At 40.6% G+C, this 23,840-nt stretch overlaps 1 protein-coding gene across 1 annotated transcript; it reads right to left on the bottom strand.

The window, feature by feature from the left end:
• Window positions 1-572: 572 nt before the first annotated feature.
• CRB3 (crumbs cell polarity complex component 3) lies at window positions 573-20,863 on the bottom strand. The gene is made up of 4 exons (XM_058171502.1): window positions 20,222-20,863; window positions 6,657-6,905; window positions 2,777-2,847; window positions 573-1,402 (listed from the first exon to the last, which is right to left on the bottom strand). The coding sequence occupies exons 1-4, from the start codon at window positions 20,553-20,555 to the stop codon at window positions 1,199-1,201; spliced, it is 858 nt and encodes a 285-aa protein (XP_058027485.1). The 5' UTR covers window positions 20,556-20,863; the 3' UTR covers window positions 573-1,198.
• Window positions 20,864-23,840: the final 2,977 nt, after the last annotated feature.

Below are 23,840 nucleotides of genomic sequence, written 5' to 3'. Positions count from 1 at the left end.
ACGTGACGGCAGGAATGCTGTGGTGGTCCTAAGTGCAAGGACCAGTCAAAAGTCACTTTTTTTCCAGTGGTGCTGGGACTTTGAACTATCACTAAAAGACAATGACTGCCTATACAGAAGCCTGACTCTCTCTTTATGCCCTTATTCTAGAGTTAACTCATCACTGTATTGGGGAAAAAAGCACTGCCTGCATTCTATGCAATGCACAGAAAAGGAAGTAAAGCAGCCCCCCCCCAGGCAGGAAAGCCAGCTGGGTGCTTCAGGGCCCATCATTTGCTCTCGGCCCAACCCAGACTGGTGATTGTGGAGAAAAAAGGAGGCAGGAGTATTATACACATTATACATTATATACCCAGCCTTGAATTATAGAAAATAAAAATAGGATATAAATTGAACGACCCAAAGTTTCAAAATGAAACACATGAAAGATGGCGACTTTAAAGAGCTTGGAATAAGGATGACGAAGCAGCACTTGTAACTGAGGAATAAATAAACAGCGTATTTAGTATGTCTGAGGTCTAGCTAAATTTCTAGATCGCTTGAAGGTTTGCTTCGTTTTATTGCTTGGTGTGAGTGATGTCCTCCATTTATGCATTTAGATCGTTTCAGAATAAACTTTCCGCCAAGCAACTGAGTGCATTAACCCCTTCGCCACAGCACAATTCATCAAGTGATGCCATTTTTCCCTTCATCAAAAAAAGGGAGAATTGACTTTTATTAGAAAGTGGCATTCTTAAAGGCAGAGGACAACCAACACACACTTTAAAAATACACTTGAAAGGCAAAATCCCCTCCCAGAATCCACCGGTTGGGCTAAGGCACCCAAAGCCACCATCCTTCTCTCTTTAGAAAGACCGACCGTTCCCACTGGCTGCACAGTCGATTCTATTCTAGGAAGAACAACAGCTTGGTCTGTTCCCATAGCACCAGGGTGGGCCTTTTCTTTCTGGGTGCAGAGAGCAGGATCCCATCTTGCACCTCTACCAATCACAGCTCCTGGTCTGCCTTCTTTCTGGCATTTGGAACTTCTCCACTGACAGCTATTCATAGCTAGCCAGCCAGCTGGGAATGCTGCCAACCATCCTGGGGATCTTCCAGTTTCACAGGTCCATTCTCAATCTTTTTTTTTTTTTTAGTCCAGTGTGTTAAGCAGCTTTTTCCAAGGAGAGACCCCAAAACTGTGTCCTTTTTCACTCTGTCAGATAAGTCGCTCTTCTGGAGGCAGCTTGAGGTTGGTCTGTGGTTCCACACGGGCCCCTGCCTGCTCCTCATTGCTGGGCCGGTAGGTCCCTTCTGTCTGGCGCTTCTCCCGAATTTTGAGTCCCATGAAAACCAAAAGGCCAATTAGCAAGAGTCCTACAAAAACACAAGGCACAGCTATAGCAGCTTCCAGTTCCGCCTTCTGCACAGAGGAAGAATTGGGGGAAGAAAAAAAAAGCAGGATTAGTTGCTGTTCAACACAAAAACAGAGCAAGGCAGAGCTCAACATGGAAAAGCTATTACCCACCCTTTGCGGTCTGTTGCACAAATCAACAGTTGTAATACATCAGAACAAGTAGTCTATGAGCATCAACGGAAATTGGGACTGGGATTGCTGTTGCTAAGTAATATAATCATAAAGCATAAACCCAGGAGTCCAGGTTGCTGTCATAACCCCTGGACCACTTGGGTCATCGAGTGGGTAGAGGCAGGAGCCCCAGGTAAGGAGTGCACTGGGGTCATGTGGATGATGTGGGTATGTTGTGGGTGGGCACTAGGGAGCATATATGGGCTGGTGGGGCAGTGGTTGGGCATTAGGGAATGAGGGCAGTCCAGCAAGGACCATGGGTGGGCGGGGGGGGGGATGCTGCAAGCATGATGCTATGCACACATACTCCCTAGCAGGGTTTCGCAGGAGAAAGAGTGGCAAAAGCAACTTATGTAGTGGCTTGTGAGTGTTCCTGGTGGCTTCCCCTTGACTTTGCTTGTGGGAAGCAACCAGGGAAGTTCACAAATAGTTATTCTTTGACTGCAGGGAATCTGCAATGGGCACAACATTATGGACCCATCCTAAGTACCCCTCGTTCAGCACCTTTTAAACAGTCACTGAGTGGTAACTGGAGGACTATCGGTGGAAAATGTTACTATCCAAAGCCACCGCTTTGCTTATGCGTGAAGCCAGAACAAGCTTTTGAAAATATTTGGAAAAGAGATTTGAGATCTCACACAAGCTGAGCACCTCTGCTATCCATAAAACAAACAGATTGTCATTTTTTACACTTACGCACAACTGAAAAAGATTCAGCTGCTTTAAGAATCACATTAAAGATACATTGCTTCATTATTTGATTCACTAAACTGCTACAGCTTCTAGTAGGCTCAGAGCCCTTATCAATTATGGTAGGATGGATGGACACACAGACAGAAAGCAGAGACCTTGTACAAGATCTTCTGTGTTTGTTTGTTTCCGATAGCAAAAGTACAGCCCAAATCCAGACCCCCATTGCCAATGCATTCTCATTTTTATGTATAATATACTGAAAACAGTCAGACTTTTATAAGTACTCATGTGGGAACACAACTATCTTTCAAGGTTTGGCACCATCTTGTGGTGATGTTCCATATTGCCCATCTTATAATGGTACATTATCAATCTTCCAGTCATCCAATAGACAACACAAGCATCAATTGTGTTCTTTTCACTCACCTGGAAAGAAGAGAAATTGCTCTAGGGCTACTTACTATACCTTTCCCTCAAGAACTATTAGTAACTCAGCTCACATTCTGAGACACCTACCGAGAGGCCTTTGGAAGAAGAAGTGGGTGGCACTGACGTAGGTCCCGCTGTGCTGTTGTCAACGGAGGAACCTTGGAGTGACATAAAACAGCATTAGAAATACAGGAAGAGCCTCATATCTGGCTCTGATGCCATGGAAGAAACTGTGCAGATGATGTTGTTCAACGCTTCTCCATTACAAACTGCAGCATTCCAGATAGGGAATCACTGAAGCTTTCCCTAATTCCCCCCAGTAAAAATAATGCCATAGTCTCATAACACAGTCTATTCAAAATTGGTGTCTATTAGGAAAATCTTTCTACTTGGGTCTGCTCATCTAATTTATCTTCAGGAACAATTTCTGTTCCCTGGAGCACAAAAAAAGGATTCTGCTCCATTTTCTAGATCTTATTTTCCCCCTAAATATTTGACAATTTGTATTGTATTACCCCAATTTTCTCTTCTCAACCCTACCCATACTGTATAGTCAATTTCTTCTCCATTTTGTCATGGGATTATATGTCTATGCCCATCACCATCCTGGATGCCTTTCTGGACTTTCGCTATTTTTCTTAAAATACCATTTAAAATACCATTTAAATAGGACATGGCATTGCAGATGAAAGCACTGCTGAATGAAAATTAGTCTTGACTATTAGGTGGTTCTGCTACTTTGCTGGATCATGGTCAGTTTGTCAACAACTATGGCCCTTAGACTTTTCATGCATATTGTTGCCACCTTCAACAGTTGCCTTTGTTCTTGGGCCTAAAAGCAGGAGCATAAATCAGGCTTTAGATTTCCAGTTTGATAAACACCCTATAGAAGCATTTAAATCATGAATAAAAATGTGGAACATCATAGGAATTAAAACAGAACTTAATGGTACTCCATGTTTTTCCTCTAAGATTAATAACACACCAGCCAAGAAATCAAATCTGTCCAAGCTAATGGGTAATTTTAATTCAGCCATGCACTACTAAATGCAATGCCACCTAGTGACTGTTACGATATAATATATCCAGGCATCTTTGTAATGCGGTAAACAGGTGGTTTTCCAACCTGTTCATCTGGATTGTTTCTTTTTTGTTCGAATTAAAAACAATAAGATATAGTAGTACTGTGTGTGAAACAGACAAATATTCATGGAGAATCCAGGGTAGTAGTAGCAAAAAGAAATGCTTGTCAAAGAACAGCTTCAATCATTCACTAATTCCCAATGCTAGTTAGGGTTTGGTTGTTTCAAATATTCAAGTTTACCACTGGGTCCTTAGATAACCACTAAGGCATTGGAGACCCTCTACTGGGACTTTGCCTGCCCTGTTTATACCCAAGTTAATGTTTTGGGCATTAGGGAAACAGAAACATAGATTTACTACTTCTACAAAGTTTAATTCAAATCTTGCCTATATAAATACATTTTCAGACTCAGTTGCCCATCTGTTTTGGTGGGGGTTTTTTTTCCTATTGTAGGGCTCAACAATCATTTCACCTGAATCCATGAGTTTCCTTTTAAAAATGTCCCAAATACCAGCAAGATTGCTAAGTCTCACCCAAGAATGCAACATTTAGGAAAGGACTCCTTTGACTACTGAATTGCTGGTTTTATTTTTTTAAAGAAACTTCTTTTGACAAGCTTTCACCTGGCTCTTGGGGCAGGTGTGGCTCATGTTTGTATAGTTTCTGCTCCCAGGCATTCCATTTCTGTCTTGGCCTGAGCTCTGTTTCAGGTATGAGAAGGTAGGAGGTGGAGCCACCAGGTTTCAGCAGCCTTTCTAAGTTTCAGAGAATCCACGCCCAGAGTGATAGGCCGGCACAAAAGGTTTAGCCAGATCTCATTCCCTGGCCTAAAGGACTCTGAGCTATACCCTGAAACTATTTTGTAATTCATAGGTGAGGTCTAGCCAAGAGCAAAGAATTCATGGGAAGCCACACAGGGAAGAAAAGGATTCTGCTTTTAGTTGAGCTGTTATTTTAATGTCTCACTGTATTTGAATGAGCAGAAATTTTACAGTTAATGGCTTTCTCAAATCACAGAGAAATTAAAACTACTAGAACAAGGCACATATATAATTGTGATCTCTTTGAACACTAACCAATTTGCTTCTCTTGTCTATCAAAATGGAAGTCAAATATTTTCCAAATATGTATTTATAACTGTTTGGCAAATTGTGACACTTCAAATTTAATAGGTTGTGTCCATAAAGTTGTATAATTTATTTATTAAAACTATTTCTAAGCTACCTTTATGGAATAAAATCTTCCAAGATAAGCTTGTGCACCAGAATAAACTCAGCAAGAAAATTTGAAATGTTTATACTCAAACTATCCCAAGTTCTAAAGTCCAGTTCAGAGTAAAAGCTATGGAAAATATTCAAACACATTCAAGGGTTAAATTGAATTTAACTTACCGTATATACTCGAGTATAAGCTGAGTTTTTCAGCACGTTTTTTGTGCTGAAAAACGTCCCCTCGGCTTATACTCGAGTATATACGGCTTATACTCGAGTTTTTTTTTTTTTCTTTTTTTCACATTATACTGGATGGTGCAAACTTGGCGGGCTTTTGCATTAGCGCGGGGAAGCCCTGCCGGTGCAGTGAGAGGGCGGGGCGGGGGAGCCGCCAGCCTTCTCGGCTGAGGGAGGGAGGCTTTCCCTGACCGGTAGCTGCCTCATTTCCCTCTCTCGGCTTATACTCGAGTCCCCAGTTTACCCCAGTTTTTTGGGGTAAAATTGGGGACCTCGGCTTATACTCGGATCGGCTTATATTCAAGTATATACGGTAATTAAATTTGAATAAAGAGAGCTTTCCCAAAATAGACAATAAAAGCAGATATTCCCAGTCCTCCACTAAAATTTGCAATCTAATAGGTCTGCTTCTCCATGCCTCCTGGGATTGCTTTGCTCAAAATCTGGACCCGGCTGTGTTTTCAGAAAAGACTTGGCTTTGTTCCGCAGCCCTTGGGGCAGAGGGATTTCTGACTCCATATTTGATTTGATATTGAGTATTTTACTTTGTTTATATTTATGTCATTTTCTCCCAACATGCTATTTAACGGTTTATTATTGGTTCTCCTTTTGGTTTGGTTTTTTCCTCAAATGTTTTCATTAATTAATTAATTAACTTAAAGTGAACAGCTCCAATCTTGATTGTAGAAAATATGACTTCAGTAACAGAGTTGTTAATGCCTGGAATGCACTACCTGACTCCGTGGTCTCATCCCCAAACCCCCAAAACTTTAACCTAAGACTGTCTACTGTTGACCTCACCCCATTGCTAAGAGGTCTGTAAGGGGCGTGCATAAGAGCACCAGCGTGCCTACCATTCCTGTCCTAATGTTCCCTTTGCTTGTATTCATTTTGTGTGGTTAATTCATGCTTATACTTATATATATTGTTGTGTTTGACAAAATAAATAAATAAATAAATAAATAAAAATAAATAATTTTTTTGCCTATTTCCTTAGATTTGCTGTAGCATTTGAGATGGCTTATAAGTAAAACAAATCAAATAAAAATAATGATCCCTTACAAGGAGCACTGTTTGAATATGACATTGCACTCTTGCTAAATAATTTACAATCTAAGACGTTATAGGATGCCTTCCAAAAGTAAAGGCAATCAATGAAAGCCAATCATACTCTGACAGGAAATAGAATTCCTAGACTTTGTAGTATAAGCTGGATATTTAATATCCAAACTGTTGCAGATGCAGAGTTTTATTTGGGAGGGGAGAAATTTAGAGAAGACATTCTGACTGGTGGGCATCATCCATTTTTGGGGGCAATCACTAAGCAGACAGGCAACTGTACCAACCATCATCCAGCAGAGATGCCAGGTTCCCTCCCCAAATTCTAGCAAGCCCATTCTTCTTTCTTTTATGGCAGCAAAGGTAGTTCACCCACCCTGACCCCATGCAGGATGCAAAAGGGATTGGAGAGACGCTGTCAGAAGGAGTGCAAGGTATCCAGAGCCGGCCATTGCCCACCTCTCCAGCCAGGAGAGGGGCAGGATGAGGGGAGGAAATCCCCACTGCCGCAGGAGAAAGGCTGCTAGCACCAACTTCTGTCTGTACTGCAGCAACCGCCAAAAACTCCAGGTAGTTCTTCTGTTGCAAGAAAGTCCTGGGAGAAAGACGCCAGGCTTGTTTCCCGCTGGAAAAAAAAGAGACTAAAATGAATGATACTCAAATGTCTGGGTAACTGCTAGGTTTGAATCTGGGCCTCCCACAATCTTAGTACAACAACTCAGAAATTGTCTGGATTTCATCAGAAGATATTTCTTCCATTGAACAAATGGTCAATTAGATGTTCTTCTGAATGAACAAGTCAATAAGGGTGTGGAACAGGACTGCAACTGGCTTGCTGCATTCTTTGGTTACAGCCATTAAACATTCTGCTCTCCACCAACATGGCAATTCTAATATTTTTCCACTCCACACCCACACACAAAATTGGGACAATAGATCAGTCATTCTGTCCAGCAATATAACATATTCCTCCATAAATATGTGATGCTCCATAAATTGTTACTCATAAACTTATTCCTGGGAGACATTGCATGCAATTAATTTCTCACAACTGTCTTTCAAAGTATTTTAAAGCAAGGGACTCCAGCCTTGGTTCACACTTTAAGACTCCCTGAATTCTGGAAGTTGAAGTCCACAAATCTTAAAGTGGCCAAGGTTGGAGACCCCTGTTTTAAAGGATACCCTTCTTGTTGGTAGAGCACACTGCATTTAGCCATTATGGATTAGAATGATTTTTGATGGCACCAGTGGTAACCCATGGATTGTTTAAGGAAGTAAGCCAGAGTTTGATATCCACTGTTTGTTAGCTTCTTTATTACAACTGTGGCTTAACAAGGATCTTTGGATTTGGTTTATAGTTTGCTGAATTACTACTAGATTACTTTAGAGCTCTGCCTAAACGTTTTTCCGAATCAGATGCAAGCAAAGACACCTAAAATGGGAGCAAAAACAAATCAGTAATTTGACTAATCAGATTATCTATGTCAGGAGTCTCCAACCTTGGTCTCTTTAAGACTTGTGGACTTCAACTCCCAGAGTTCCTCAGCCAGCTTTGCTGGCTGAGGAACTCTGGAAGCTGAAGTCCACAAGTCTTAAAGGGACCAAGGTTGGAGACCCCTGATCTATGTGGCTGCTGGAAGTCAAAAATGGTTTGGTAACACATAATTAATCAATTAGCTAAACAAACCACTATTACTTTTCTCATTTACAAGGCTGATTCTGTCTCATTTTCCATTTAACAGATTATGGTAAAAAAGTATTTAAATGATATTAAAACCTTAATTATGGACAGCCTAAACCAGAAAACGGCAATATAATAAATGAAATTTTCTTCTGATGTTGCAGTTTGGGACATGCATAAGCAGTGCCCAAAACCCCTAAGTGATTAATATTGTGAGAAAGGGGTTGGAGGTTCGCAAACAACTGTTAATCTTTATGTATAACTGAAAAATAGCACTTAGATAGATATAAGCAGCCTGCAAGTAATTTAAAATAAAGACCTGGAATATCTTGTTTTTAAAAAGTAATCCTATTTTAAAATCTTAAAATGTGATTAACACAACCAAAGATTCTGGGAATTATTAGATACACCACATAATATAGGTAGTCCTTGACTTAGGACCACAATTGAGCAAAAATTTATGTGTTAAGCAAGACAATTGTTAAGTGAGTTTTGCCCCATTTTATAACCTTTCTTATCACAGTTATTAAGTGAATCTGGCTTCCCCATTGACTTTGCTTCTTATCAAAAGGTGATCACATGACCCCGGGACACTGCAATTGTCATAAATACTTGCCAGTTGTGAAGTGATCGACTTTGGATCATATGGCGATAAGGATGTTGCAGCGGCCATAAGTCATTTTTTCAGTCCTGTTGTAACTTCAAATGGTCACTAAATAAATGGTTGTAAGTTGAAGACTACCTGTACAGATTGGGTTTCTGGATATTAGAAATATAATATTTTGAAAGAGACACAACTCGTACATTTTGCCCTTGTTTTCTTGTGCCATTATTTTGGTTTAATTTATTTTGGTTCACCAAGTTACTGAGAAAACAAACATTAAAGATGTGAATGTGAAGCTAAATCACATTTGAAAAATCAGTTATGGAAATTTAGCTTTGCTATGCATGGGATACAACTAAAAATATTGTTTTATTATTTCAAACTTGACATAAATCTCTGGATGAAATACGGGCAGTCCTTGACTTAACAACAGTTCATTTAGTGACCATTCAAAGTTATAATGGTACTGAAAAATGGGATTTATGACCGTTTTTCACAGTTACCACCTTTGCAGCATCCCATGGTCATGTGATCATTTTTTGTGCCCTTCTCACAAGCAAAAACGTTTGGGAAGCTAGATTGGCCTAGCAACTGGGATACTAAGTTATCAAGTGATTCACTTAATAACTGTGGCAAGAAAGGTCATAAAATCGGGCAAAACTCACTTAACAAATGTCTTACTTAACAACAGGAATTTTGGGCTCAATTGTGGTCTTAAGTTAAGGACTACCTGTATGTATTCATTCTCTACTTATGAACTAAACTGAAGACAGCCATCCAATAGCTCTTTATGTGATTGAATTTCAATTTGTTTAAGAATTGACCTTTTCATTTTATATTTAGGTATTGTAACAGGTTTTTCTATTACCGTATATACTCGAGTATAAGCCGAGTTTTTCAGCACATTTTTTGTGCTGAAAAACGTCCCCTCGGCTTATACTCGGGTCTATACGGCTTATACTCGAGTTTTTTTTTTTTTCTTTTTTTCACATTTTACCGGACTGAAGCCCTGCCGGTGCAGTGAGAGGGCGGGGCGGGGGAGCCGCCAGCCTTCTCAGCTGAGGGAGGGAGGGTTTCAACCGTAGGTGCCTCATTTCCCACCCTCGGCTTATACTCGAGTCCCCAGTTTACCCCAGTTTTTGGGGTAAAATTGGGGACCTCGGCTTATACTCGGATCGGCTTATATTCGAGTATATACGGTAGTTTATTTTTATTTGTTTGTTTTTTTCTATTTTGTTGTATGTTGTTATTTTCCTTTTTATATGTTAAATCATTAACATTAAAAAAGCAAACAAAAATGAAAAAATGAATGATTTGTGTTTAAAAAACTGAAAACCACAAAATCAAAAAGATTTGATGACAAATCCCATTCAGATGAAAGTACTGCTTCAGTATTTCATGCGAGGCAAACTGCTGCCTGAAGGGACCAGATGACTGCGAAGAAATTTAATCTTTCCACCACTATCTTGTCAGAACTTATCTTTCCATCCCTCTACCACTCACTCTCAACTGTCAATCTCTATCCTCCCACCCACCTGCCATCAGACCTTATGAAGTTTCTTGCATGAGAAGTGAAACATTTTATTCTTCTTCCTCAAAAGAAAAAAAAACAGTCCATAAAAAAAGCTCCTTTGAGATAACTATGACCTGGATCAGAGGTCTCCAATCTTGGCAATTGTAAGACTTGTGGACTTCAACTCCCAGAATACCTTAGCCAACTTTTCTGGGAGTTGAAGTCCACAAGTCTTAAAGTTGCCAAGGTTGGAGACCCCTGACCTGGATGACTGAGAATCTCCACAGACATCCTTGCTATCCCCACAAAAAACAAACAATTGCTCCTCTGAGATGGAAATACTTCAACATTCATGACTTGTATTTGGTTAGTTAGGGCTATTAAGTCAGGCCCAACCCTGGTGATTATATGGACAAACACCCTCTGCAATTCTTCCAAGGACATCCCTGATCCCATCCATCCATTACATCCGCTGCCTTCCCCTTCCCCTTCCCTGAACTTTGCGACAAGGAGAGAAGTTTTTCTTAGTCTACCATCCCCCAAATTGCATGCCCCAAATATGTGGGGTTTTTTTGCAGAGTAACAACTCAAGGAAACAGGAACAATTTTGTGTTTCTTGCCATTGTGGCAGTCTTAGCAAATGACCTCTAATTTGTAACTCGGTACTTTCTTTCACTCTCTCTTTCTCAATAGTCAATTACATAAGGTTTTTAAAATTCACCCACCTATACCGTCAATCATTATTATTATTATTATTATTTTGCTGCTCTCCCTAAAGTGAACCCAACATCCCAAAGCTCCTCCCGTCTCCTCAGCATATAAAAACGTAACCTTAATGCACATTTCAATCCCACCTTGGATAGAAAAGAGGAAGGTGCCTGGATTGATCCCTGGAAGTGAGCTATACTATCTTCTGGGCCAAAAGAAGCAGATGGGCTCAAGGGGCCATGGTTACATTCTTTCACAGGTTCATTTAGAAACTGTTCCACTGAACTCTATGAGCAGAGATAGTTCTCGGCTTACAACCGGTTGTTTAGCGATCATTGGAAGTTACAGCAGAAAAAAGATATGGCTGTTTTTCACACTTACAACCATTGCAGCCTCCCTGTGGTCACATGATCAAATTTCAGCGCTTGGCAATGACTCGTATTTAGGACAATTTCAGTATCCTGGGATTATGCGATCACCTTTTGTGACCTTTTGACAAGCAAACTCAATGAAGAAGCCAGAGTCACTTAACAACCATGTCACTAACTTAACAACTGCAGTGATTCACTTAATAACTATGGCTTTTATGAAAGGTCATAAAACGGGGCAAAATTCACTTAACAATTTTCTTGCTTAGGAACATAAATTTTGGGCTCAGTTATGATCGTAAGTCAAAGACTACCGGTAACATGAGTGAGGTATAGAATGGAGCTATATTTAACAAGCATATCACAAAGGATGAAAGTATACCAGCAAAGGCCCAATTGAAAATTCACCTCTGGCATGAATTTATTAAGTGGACTTAAAGGAAGCCACCCACTAATTCACATACAGTACAGCTAGTGCTCAGCTTACAAACACAACTGGGACCAGAATTTCTGATGCTAAACAAGTGAGTGGTGCCCGATTTCATGACCTTTTTTGCCATTGTTTTTAAGCAACTCAGTGCAATTGTTAAATGACTCATGTGATTGTTAAGCAAATCTGGCTTCTCCCCTTGACTTTGCTTGTCAGAAGCCAGCTAGGAAGTTCACGAATGGCAATCGCATGACCCAACATGCTACAACAGCCTTAAGTTGGTGTAATGTTGGTGCCAAGCACTTGAATTTGATCGTGTGACCATGGAGATACTGCAAGTGCGGGGACCGCCGTTGTAACTTCAAACATTGCTAAGCAAATGGTGCAAATTATGATGCAAACTATGTATGATGATAACAATATTTCCCTACCTTGAAATATGTCCTCAAGAGCAGAGGTCTCCAACCTTGGCAACTTCAAGACTTGTGGACTTCAACTTCCAGAATTCCTCAGTCACCTTTGTTGGCTGAGGAATTCTGGGAGTTGAAGTCCACAAGTCTTAAAGTTGGCAAGGTTGGAGATCCCTGCTCAAAAGGGAAAGAAGAGAAATGTATAGACTTAGCATTAAGATTTAACATGGGTTCCTGTAATTTTTATTCTGGGGGCAGCTTTTATATTTAAGGAATAAATCAGAAAAATTAAGTTTTACCACATAAATAAGGCTGGGCTCTTATTTTTGGAGCAACAATATCTCTCCACCAAACACACCTTTTTCCTCCCAATGTCAGCAGCAAAACTGGGGAATACTGAAAGGCTAAATGATCCTGCTAGGTGCTCACCCCTATTTTAAATGAGAAGCAGCACAGTGGAAGCCAGGCTGAGACCCAGAAGAAGAGCAGTTCAGTCCAGAGGCTTTGAGCAAGATACGTTTTGATTCACATCACCCAGCAAGGGTGGATAAAACCAAACAGAAATACAGCAATGAGGCTCTCCAGCAGGACTAGTCAATAATTTACAAGTAGGTCATAACCAGCATGCCCCCTGGGATTGATAAGGGAATTGTAGAGGACACTGATTCAGGATCAGGAGGAGGAAGGAGTATTAGATATGTTCAACTACCTTGAGTTACTTATAAAGTAATAAAGATGGGATTTTTAAAATCTAATAAATAAATAAATTTAGCGAGATCTTTCCTGGAATCTTCAGGATAAGGTGGGAATAAAGAGTTAATTCGTATTCACAGGGAGCCAATTAGCCAAGAGGTAAATTAATCAACATTTCAAAAGCAGATATTGCTCACTCTTCTGTACTACAACATCAAGGGGGAATGGTTTCAGGGCTTTGTCAGGGTGGGGAGGGGAAGAGAAATTGGGTTTTGCTTTTGCTTTTTTGATACCATAATAGGAAGGGGGGGCTCCATATTCTCCAGAATTGGACATCCAGCCAACAATAGGAAAATCTAGATAGCTGCTTATGTACAGTTCTTACAAATCAGTCTTTTAAACAAAACTCATTGCTATTTTCTCTCTCCCAGAAGTTTTACATTTCTTAATTATTTTAACCAATCGCAACAATTTAAAGTCAAATTTTTCCTTCTTTCTAAAAAACAGAACAGACTGTTTCCCAATTAGCCAAGCCCACGCGTGGTTTCTTCACCCGCAGGAACCCCGTCAATTGCCTGCCAGACTGTTAGGAGAGAACATACCCTCAAGTTGTTAGTTCAATGGGAGTGCACATCAGCAATTGCTTCACTTCCTGGGCGGAAAGCAAAACCGGATTGCTTAATAATCAGCACACACCAGAGGAATTTATTTACTGAGTCGGATCACACATCCACCTCATCTGGCACTCCGCCAGCAACCACCCCACAAGATGCTTTGGAAAAGTTCCCAAGAAAGACAAGCCGTGAAGCAAACAAAAGGCTGTAGCTAGTAGCCACCAATTAATACACCACTAGTCATCTCTGATGGCTATGGCAGTGCCTTTCATTGCTTAATGCACAATAGCAGGGACCTAAATAACTCTTTTAGGCCTGTCCAAAGAAATATCATATTGTTCCCTCAGCACAGCTTTCAGACTTTACCTCCACCTTGCCCTTTGAACACACTTGCATGCATTCATTCATGCACACACACACACACACACCCTTTTCTGAGAAGAGAAATGTAACTTGAGCACCCTGAAAGGATCCAAATTAATCTGACCTGAGACTTGTAAAACATGGATTACTCCAGATGCAAGTTGAATTAACAACTCTGGATACATTCTACTGTGGATATAGCATTTACATCTTAGCCTATGTTCCTTGTGCATAAAAGTGTGCCTGTACTACTGATCGTGGTTTCACCTTCTATGAATGCTAACTTTAAAGCAGCCGCTGGAGGGTGCATTAAAAGCTTTGCTCACCTTGTTTTATGCATAGGTAAAAGTGGATGTAATTTGAAAATATTGAAAATCTTTCACCTGCAAAAAGAATGGCATAAGAAAGCTTGCCCAAAGGGCAGCCATATTCAGTAGCCACTTGCCAAAAGAAAAGCTTGCAAGGTTACCCGCTAACTTCTACTCTCATACTTGCTCTGGACACCATGAACTAACAACTATTTGCTCTGAACAGGTTCATGGGAATGCTTCCAATAAATACTAGACTTCAAGAATCCAAGATCCCAGCATCTCAGAGAAACAGGCACCTTGGCCCACCATGCTCCCCCAAATTATTCCTCTTTGGCAGAGTGAGAGAGAACCATCCCACCTGGGAAGGTTCATCAGAGTCGCATCAACCCCATTATTCTTAAAGCAATCCAGCTTCCCAAGAGCTCCTTAGTAGGAACAGAAGTATGCCTTTGTCTATGCAGGATGAAAAAAGGTTGGCTGTTCTTATCTTATTAAACATCACATTTCTATGGAACTTTCAAACAATCTCAGTGTACCATTTCAACAAAAGAACAATTGCGATATTGACTTTTTCCATTAGTAAAGAAAGCTGAAAGAGATGAAGGAAGCAGCAGCATTCATAATTGAAAGATTTTTGTCAGAGGACCAAGAACTACCTAAACAGGCTTCCTCAAATCAGGGCTCTGTAAATAGAACCCAAGTCCTCTCAGAAAATATATTCATCGTTACCATCTCCAGAAAGGACTCCGGCTAGAGATCTACTACGCATTTTGTTTCCTAGGAACTAATCAAATGCCTCTTGGATGGTTACAAACAGATATTGATGATGATAACTGTCAAGTTTTTCTCCATTTTTTGTTTGTTTGTTTTGTTTTGTTGGGTTGGGGGGTAGGGATGCCCTCAAGTCCATGTTGATGCCTGTCTGGACTAATCCCTGAAGTTTTCTTGGCAAGATTCGGGAAGTGATTTGTCCTTCCCTTCTTCCTAGGACTGAGAGAGAGAAAGAGAGAGAGATTGGCCCAAAATCACCCAGCTGGCTTTGTGCCTAAGGCAGGACTAGCACTCTCAATCTCCTGGTTTCTATCTGCCTTAACCATTATGCCAAACTGGCTGTGTCCAATATCCACCATCAAAAATACACAACCTCAGCACAGGGAAGTCAATGAAGATTATCCCTACCAATCTTTGCTATTTTTAGTCCATATGTTTGTTTTCTCTCAGAAAAGCACAGGTGATAGAAATCTGACAGCAGTACTTAAAACCCAATGGAGAAACATCTCAGCCTCTTAGGGACTCTGGTTGGACTCACATATCATATTAAAGCCAGGGCTTCCCCAAGATTTTTTAAAAAGCCATCATGGCTCAGTTTATTTATAATGTTAAGCCATCAATCATAATTTACCAACTCAAGTGGCTCTGTCCACACACCACGTTAAGCTGGAATCATCCAGTCTCATTATGGCTTAAAGCAGTTTGTGATGAGCCCAATCAGTAAGTAATTTAAAGCAGCCATTCACAAAGAAGAGAACCAACACATTAACTTTTATGGCAAAAGGATTGAGCAAAGGTTCTTCAGCAATTACCATATATTGCTGGAAACCTGAGCCAAACAATGCTAACAATCAAATTACACTGTAGCTTGCAGTTCATATTACCTTCTGGTTTAATTTAACTTTGGTTTATTGAATAAATTGTAATCACTTAGGTTCATGGAAGATGCTGGATTGAAACCAAACAAACTATACCTTACTATAATGTGTGAATTGAGCCTAAAAATCATAATCAGTTCATCCAAAAATGTTTAATTAGCCCCTTTTAATATGACAGCGATTCGCATCCATAAGCCTACTTTACAGTACTTCTCATTTTACATATCAGTATCACCCCCAGCCAATACAAAAATGCGAAACGAAATGGAATGAAATAGAGTAGAATGGAATGGAGTGGAATGGAATGGAATACAATACAATATAATACAATACAATTCTTTATTGACCAAGTGTGATTGGACACACAAATGGTTACTTCTAATTTCTCTAAATATTTCTGGCATCAAAAAGGTTTAACAAATGGTTTAGCCTCTGAATGTCAATGAGATATTTTCCTTGTTCCTTTAACAAATTATCCCAGCTAGCTCTTGAAATAATTACATTCTTATTTTCATAAAACTCCCCATCATTTACTTGGGAAGGACTCACCTTGGGCCTTAACTCATGCTGACACTTGGCTAGCAAGGAAAAACTCCTTTACATGAGTGGATCTCAAAAGATAGTAAATGCATCACTTTTAGTTTGGTTCCTGTGGGAACCAAGCTAAAATCGCTAACACTTTAAGTAAGTTCTTAGTGACTGCCACCAATGAAATAAAGGGTGTTTTTTTCTCCTACCATGATGGATCTAGGCAGTAGTGAAATTGAGCCAGTTCTATCTGCAAACCGGTAGCACCGGCAGCAGGAGGCTCCACCCATACACCCCGACATCACGTTCCATTTTTTATCCTCTCCACATGCACAGAAAGCCCTGTGCATGCGCAGAGGTGTCGCAGGCGAGCGAAGCAAGCATACACGCTCTCACATTTGTGAACCAGTAGCAAAGGTAAGTAAATTTTATCCCTGGATCTAGGTTCTCTGAATAATTGTTAATCCAAGTATATTTTATACAGACAGTTCTTGATTTACAACCATTCAAAGTTACAATGGCACTGAAAAAAGTAACTTATGGCCATTTTTCACACTTACAACCATTGCAGCATCCTGGCGGTCACAAGATCAAAATATGGACACATTGACGGTTGCCATGTTCCAGTGTCATGTTGCCATGTCCAGTGCCTTTTGTGACCTTCTGACAAGCAAAGTCAATGGGGAAGCCAGATTCACTTAACAATTGTGTTACTAACTTAGCTGTAGTGATTCACTTAACAACTGTGGTAAGAATAGTTGTAAAATGGGGTGAAACTCACTTAACAACTATCTCATTCAGTAGCAAATTTTGGACACAATTGTTGACACAAGTCAATTTTTTTTTTTATTTGCATTTATATCCCGCCCTTCTCCGAAGACTCAGGGCGGCTTACACTATGTTAAGCTTACACTATGTTAAGCAATGACTACCTGTATCTTAAAAAGTTGAAAAACACTGCCTTAGATTACAGTGGTTTCTTGGAATAGATGCAGGAACTAATTTCTGTGTATTTCCACACACAGAGAGAGTTGGCAATTGTGAACGCCTCTTGACTCAGAGTTTTTCCCCCCCTCTTCTTCCTTCTGATACCATATTCTAATGCTGGAAGCCCAGAGCAAAAAGTCAGCTGTGAGAAAGACTCATTCCCATGATCTTTAGGAAGCTTTCATGAGTCACTGGTTAAAAGGTGATACCAAATCTCTTGCATTAAGACAAGTTGCTTTCATTCCACTGGAATCATAGTGTGGAACTAAGCTCTCTTAGAAAGAGACAAGCCCCAAATTAGCCAACCACATTTTATCTTCCTGTCATGTGTGAACCTATTCATGGATATTAACCTACAATTCAGAGTACTGTCTGTATTCTGCCAGTGAGTCAAGAGGGCTACTGCTGATATTTTCTGCTCAACAAGGCCTTGAGCCTATCCAGAAGTCCAAGTGGGTAAATCTCTCCTGTTACCTTTGAACTTCTTTTTCTAAGGCATGCACTGCAGGGACTAATCATAGAGTAACTATACAGGGATCGCTTACACCAAAGGTTATCTTTAATAGCCACAGTTTCAGCAGTTTTTGTCTGTGCATTAGACAGAACCTAGAGATATCCCTAATCATTTCCACTTTGTTCCAAATTGATCTAACTTCTCTAACAGCCACCAAGTTCTGAGAATCTGAACCTTATTATTTCAGAGGGATATCCACATTAATTTTACCACTTCAAAGCATGAAAAAGAGAAAACTGGAGTTTCGTTTTGTTCTTTTTCTTATCATGGGTCCCGCACTTTTCACATTTTCAAAAAGAGCAGGATTTATCAGGAGATATTTATGTTTGCTGAGCAGGTAAACATCATGTCATCAGATCTCTGCCTGGCAATTAAGGCAAAGAAGTCTAGTGGGGAAAGGAGCTTGGGCCATCCTAGATTTCAGATAGGGCAGTTTTTAGACGAAGCATTGTCCAAGCAAAAGTTCCACCCTTTTAAAACACAGTGTAAAGCTGCCAAATCGTTTATGATTGTATGAGTAAATCTTCCCTATCCTCTTCCTCTTCCTTTTGATTTGCACCACTGAACAAGTTTCAAGCCTGGTCAAGTCATATGAAGGCCCTACCCATCAGCACACATATAACCACAATGATTTCAAACCTTGGCAATCCATCTGGACTCTGAACGGTTACAGGTAAACAAGAGGCCGGATTAATACACTTATGCTCTATTTTGGTAAATTTCAACAAGTATCACTAGCCTAGTTCACATATAATCCTAAACCACAAACTACAGTTTACAATCACGTGGTTGACTCCATGCATCACAGTAAGACTGAATCAAAATACACTATGGATTTGAGCAGCAGTTCTTACAAGTGTTCAAGCTCAAATACTTTTCTGTTTTAATTTATAGTACAGTAAATGTCTACTGGTAAAATCCACATAAACCAAAGTTCTTCAGAATAGATAGTTATTTTAAGAATGTAAAGAGACCCCAAGATCAACCACTATCTTAGAGCATTGTGTGAATCCAGCCAGAGAACAAGCGCAGTTTTCCATCTTGCCCCCCCCAAAAAAATCTGATCTGATGTTTACTTCTGTGCAGCTGAAAGTTTAAAAGAGACAATTCTGGCAGTCCTGTGCCTGCAACTTCTACGAACATTGTCTTTTCACTGGTTCCTATAACTAAATTTCACAGAATCCTGACCAACTTTCCTGGTAAGGCAAGAAAAGTCACATTTCCCCTCTGCAGAAAACAATCCCTCCAGAATGACCAGATGCAAAGGGAGCCAAGGTCTCACTACTTTGAGAAACTGCAAAGGAGTTACACCTGCTCAATATTCCACCTCCTATCTGTGCCAAAGGCACTGCTTTTATTTATTCAAAAATCTTGTCCTCTGTACTCTAGACAGAGCAGAAAGTAACTCACAGTCTAATAGGCTGTTTTTCAGTAGGCTACCTGCTGGGATGCCTGCAAGAATGCTAGGCTTTTCCACAAAGTGCTTAGGTTTTTAAAGGCACATGCTTACAGAGAGCAGCTGTACAAGAAAAACCAGTAGCCCCTTCAAAACAAATGTACAGCAAAAGTTTTGCTGGCTGCAGTTCAGTTCATCATGTGCACAAGAGTGGAGATTCTGAGTTAGGGAATATATATGGTGGGTGGGGAAGATGGTTTATAAACAACGAGGCCAGAAATTAAAAATAGCAAGTGAAGTTTGAAGTACATCTCTATACTACATACATGTAAGAATAAAGCTGTAAAATGCATTGTGGGGGTGAAGGGAATTCCAGCCTTTTCTTTTCTAAGAAGTCAGGGCAGCGTAAGGCACAGGTAGAGATTCGCTGCATCTTCTAATCCCAAAAGCCCAAGAATTTCTCATCCCCAGCCTTAAAGATTTGGCTCAACTCTCAATTCCGTTCCTAGCGGAGGATAAGTTCTCCCTCTACCCGGTTTCCCAGGTTGGACTGCGAGAAATTCCAGCAGGTTACTCAATGGTTAACCTGGCCGCTTAGGAAGCACAACCCAGCGAAAAGTTGCTCAAACAGCGAGCAGCACTAACAGCTCGTGGCCTCGGCCCGATCGGATCCCCTTCCAGATGCCCCCCAGAAGCCGGCTTGCTTCGCCCTTCCCAGCAGAAGTTGAGGCCGGGAGCGCACCAAAAGGGCACCAAAGTTCAAAGGAGCCGTTTTCCCTTCGCGTTTCAGGCACCTGCTTCGCCCGCCCTTTCCCGGGAAACAGCTGGAAGTGATAGGGGAGAACCGCCAAAGTGGGCTTCGGCGCCGGGCTCGGAAGGTCGAAGCAGAGCGCGCCAACAACTCTAGTTCGAAGGAAAAACCCGCAGAAGCCCCGGCTTAATAATGGGAACCATCCACCCACTTATCACCCAGGTCAGCCCGGCCAAAAACAAACAAGAGAAAACAAAACACCCCACCCTTGGTTTCCGAGGATCGAGAAGGAGAAACAGGCTTGCCTTCCTTCTTCTTCTCCAAGCCTTCACCTTCACTGGTGGGGATGCCAAAGTTCCCGAGCCCCGAAGAGGAAACCTCCACCCACCCCCCACTCCACGACATCCCCGCCTTTCTTTACCTGCTTCGCGCTGTCGGCCAAGCACCTTCTGAGCTCGCGAGCTCGCTCTGACCCAGCAGTCGTTCTCCCGTAACGACGACAGCGCCGCCGCCGCCTCCTCCTCCCCTCCGAGGCACGTGATCCTCAAAGCAACAGGTACTTCCCGTCCCGTACCTGAGACAGGTGAGGCGCCCCCTCCCGCTTCTCTGGCTGCTCTGCGAGTCAAAAGAAAGCAGCGCGGCCCGGCGGGATCGCTCCCCGGAGTTCTCTTGTCCTGGCTTCTTCCAGAGCGCTTCTGCCTTTCCCCCTCTGGTGCCTGCTTTGGTCGCCCATTCGACGCGTTTGGCTTCCGCATAATATTGTTAAGCACACTGCTTTACAGAATAGTAAATAAAAGATGTGCCCCGAGGAGACTGCAATCTAAGTGCCAGCCCGGAGTATCACATCAAAATGATTACAATTGTCACTTGGGTTCCCTTTTCCCGCTCCTGTATTAGGCGCCCTTTCCTAAGCGTAGGTGTCACAGAACGGATGGAAAACAAACAAAACAAACTTAATCAGACGCTTTAACATGGCACAAGGCAGCACCCCAATCTCAAGTCTGATTAGCATTTTAATAGAAGACCATTAAACCATGCCAGGATTGCTGTAGGCTAGTGCCGAATGAACAAAAGCCCCAGAATGCATCGGCACTTGCCGAAACCACTTCCCTTTTGTTGCCAAGAAAACTACTGTACGTGGAGAGTCGGAGTTGACTTGGAAGACGCCTTTATCTTAATGTGTCACTGGCTATTGCTGCTCACCTATGGAATTTCTCCCCCTTGTGGAAGCATTCTGTATCTTCCCTGAACAAAGCATTAATCTGATGCACCTATAAAGTAAGAGTGTGTGTGTATCAGTGTGTGTGTGTGTGAGAGAGAGAGAGAGAATTTCAGTGTCTCCAGGCCTTTGACTGACTACATCAAATCAGCTGCCTCAAAGAAATTTGAGGCAATTTAATATTTAACATAAAATGTATCAAACTATTTAAAAGTAAAAGAAGTATAATAAGTAAAGAAAATATTTCAGATGGAAAAGGGAGTAATGATAGTGACTTTGGGCCAGTTCCTCTCTCTCAGCCTGACCCGCCTTGCAGGGTTATTGTGGGGGGAAAAGGAGGCAGGAGAATTAGCTATTTCTGCCACTTTGAGTTATATATAAAAAAGGATAAACAAAACAAAAACTTAAGAAATGTAGGAGATGGTAAGAGTGTCATACAGTTTTGTGAAGGACAAATGTATGTGGAATTAGAGTCCAGTAGGGATGGGCAAATGTGACATAAGGAATAAGAAAACTCCCAAGAAAGATTTGCTTCTTGCAAAGAGTGGTAGCACCTCCCAGGAATTGCTGAGGTCAAATTCCACATCATCAGACATGCTCAAACATGCTAACACAGCGGCTGTCAATTGATGGTAGTGGTGGTGGTGGTGATAAAAGCTAGCAAACTAGATGGTTTCTTGAAATTCTACAGAATTTGGAGCATGGTGAGTATCAAGGAACCTTCCTTAACTTGTTTTCAGCCTCAATTATTTCCCTTGGATAATTATGGGAATTGCTAGTCAGCATCCCAAAAGTCATCAGAATCACTTTAAAATCTACTATTTATCCAAATCTTGAAATGCTTCATCCTGGCAATTCCTATTTTCTGCATTCTCCATATTTCTTTTGGATGCGCTTGTTTGATTGTGGAAATAAGGGATTTGAAGAAAAGGACATGAAAGAATTCTTGATGTTGCTTGGTCTCATCGGAGTGCTGCAGTCTCATGAGACATAATGAGAGTAGAGTTTATACCAGTAATAAATAACCACTTTGTAAAGCAATCTGGGCTATAGAATGGCTGCCCTTTCCTTGAGCTGCATTCTCTAGCCTCAACATGCAGCCATGTAGGAATTCCTGAAAGCTTCTTACACCCAGAGGAACCAAGGCCTGACCCAGGGGATAATTCAGTCTGGGGTCAGTTGAGACAAACAAAATCCCTTTGCCTTCAAATTAAGCAGTTCAATTGGAACACTCTGTAGCATGCATGCATATACCATAGTTCTTATATACACACTCAAATAGAATAAGGCAATTATACTACCTAGAGCTACAACATGACATTATGGTGCAGGCAGCAAAAAATCCAAATTTTTTTTAATTCTCTTAATCTATTAAGATTCTCTCTTCTGAAATAGGCAGGATCTAAATAACATGAAGCAGTGGTGGCAAGGAATGAAAAGGAAAGCTGACTCTTTTACAGACTTAGACTGAAGAGAGTGAATGCTTAGATTCACACATATTCAACTAAAACCAGCCAAATTAAATGATGGTTTAGTGTGATTTAAAATTAAGATATCTGCTCAGTCACTAATGGTTGACTTTAAAATATCATTCGGTAATGAGGAAAAATAAATTTAAGACCTAGGATTTAGGATCAGATGTGATAATCAGAAAGATGTTTCACTCATTTGTCTTGATTAAATAGGTTTGTGGTTATTCACAGGCTAAAGTTGGGCTGTCATTAAATGGCCAGTTAGCATCTTACAGATAAGGCAAAGGCTATGATTCCATTTTTCAAAATAATGGAAGCCAGAGCTCTCATAGCCCATTGCTATAACCATTTCAAAACTCTGTAGCATATTAATTTCAATTTTTGTTTTATTAGCATTCATTGACAAAATTGCAAATATATAAATTCCATAATTTAATCTGAAGCATTTTTTTTTTTTGCCTTGGCACCCATAATAAAAGGTCACCCAAAGCTGGCTTTTCATTTTGGAACAGGCATGGACTGCTGGATAGAATGTATTATTCATAGAGACATGCTCTTAATTTAAAAACCTATTTCTTTTATTTGCACATTATCTCAATCAAAACTGATGGGGTCCATTTTTCAGCAGTACACATAACCAGATGTTGCATTAGGCTAATGTCAAAATTAAACTACAGTAGGTGGAATTAGGCATACGGTGATTCTCTTCCTTTAATAAAATCACACTCAGAAAAATAAATTAATATTCCAAGTATAACTTCCATCAAGTTTGTAGGAGGGTGTGTGGGATAGAACAAATTGTATAACAGTGTTATACTAAGATAATAAAAATGAGTAATAGATTTTATTAGAGCTTGGCATTTTTAAAATGCTTCCTAAAATGCTAGAGATTAAGAGGTCTATAGCTTGGTATGCACTGCAAGGATTTGCTTTTCTAGGCCCTGGGGATATAGCTCAATCCTGCCCCAAATACATGAATAGGATGATGATGGTATGGGAGATGGGTAGGCTGCACTGCTTCTCATTTTGCAGTATGTAAAATATTATTGTAAAGGAAGTTTAAATATTTAATTTGCAATCATTAATTCCAAAGTGTTGTTGCAGGATTAAAGGTGTCCTGTATTATTTGAAGAGAAAAGATGCCTCCACGGAAAGAGAAGCCATTTGCATTTGTTTCAAATCTGATTCAGGATCTGAAACAAATTATGTATTGAATCAGGTGGAAGAGCCTCAGGAAACATTCAGTTGGATTGTCATAGTTCCCTACTGTGTGTTCTCATCTGGAAACACAGCCATGTTTTAAAATCCTAAACCCAATTTACTGAAACTAAATGCTTAAAATCCCTAAC

The sequence above is a fragment of the Ahaetulla prasina genome, chromosome 2 (assembly GCF_028640845.1).
Source record: "Ahaetulla prasina isolate Xishuangbanna chromosome 2, ASM2864084v1, whole genome shotgun sequence".
In the NCBI taxonomy this organism is placed as follows: domain Eukaryota; kingdom Metazoa; phylum Chordata; class Lepidosauria; order Squamata; family Colubridae; genus Ahaetulla; species Ahaetulla prasina.
The sequence above is the reverse complement of the archived record's forward strand: the minus strand, read 5'-3'. Positions and strand labels throughout refer to the sequence as shown.

Bases quoted from the DNA above. Each gene is read 5' to 3' on its own strand.
- CRB3 (XM_058171502.1), bottom strand. From the start codon at position 20,555: ATGCGGAAGCCAAACGCGTCGAATGGGCGACCAAAGCAGGCACCAGAG. The intron at 2,848-6,656 runs GTGGGTGAACTA...TGTCACTCCAAG, and splicing joins GCATCCTGCATGGGGTCAGG to GTTCCTCCGTTGACAACAGC. The intron at 1,403-2,776 runs GTAGGTGTCTCA...TCCTCTGTGCAG, and splicing joins CTTCTTCCAAAGGCCTCTCG to AAGGCGGAACTGGAAGCTGC.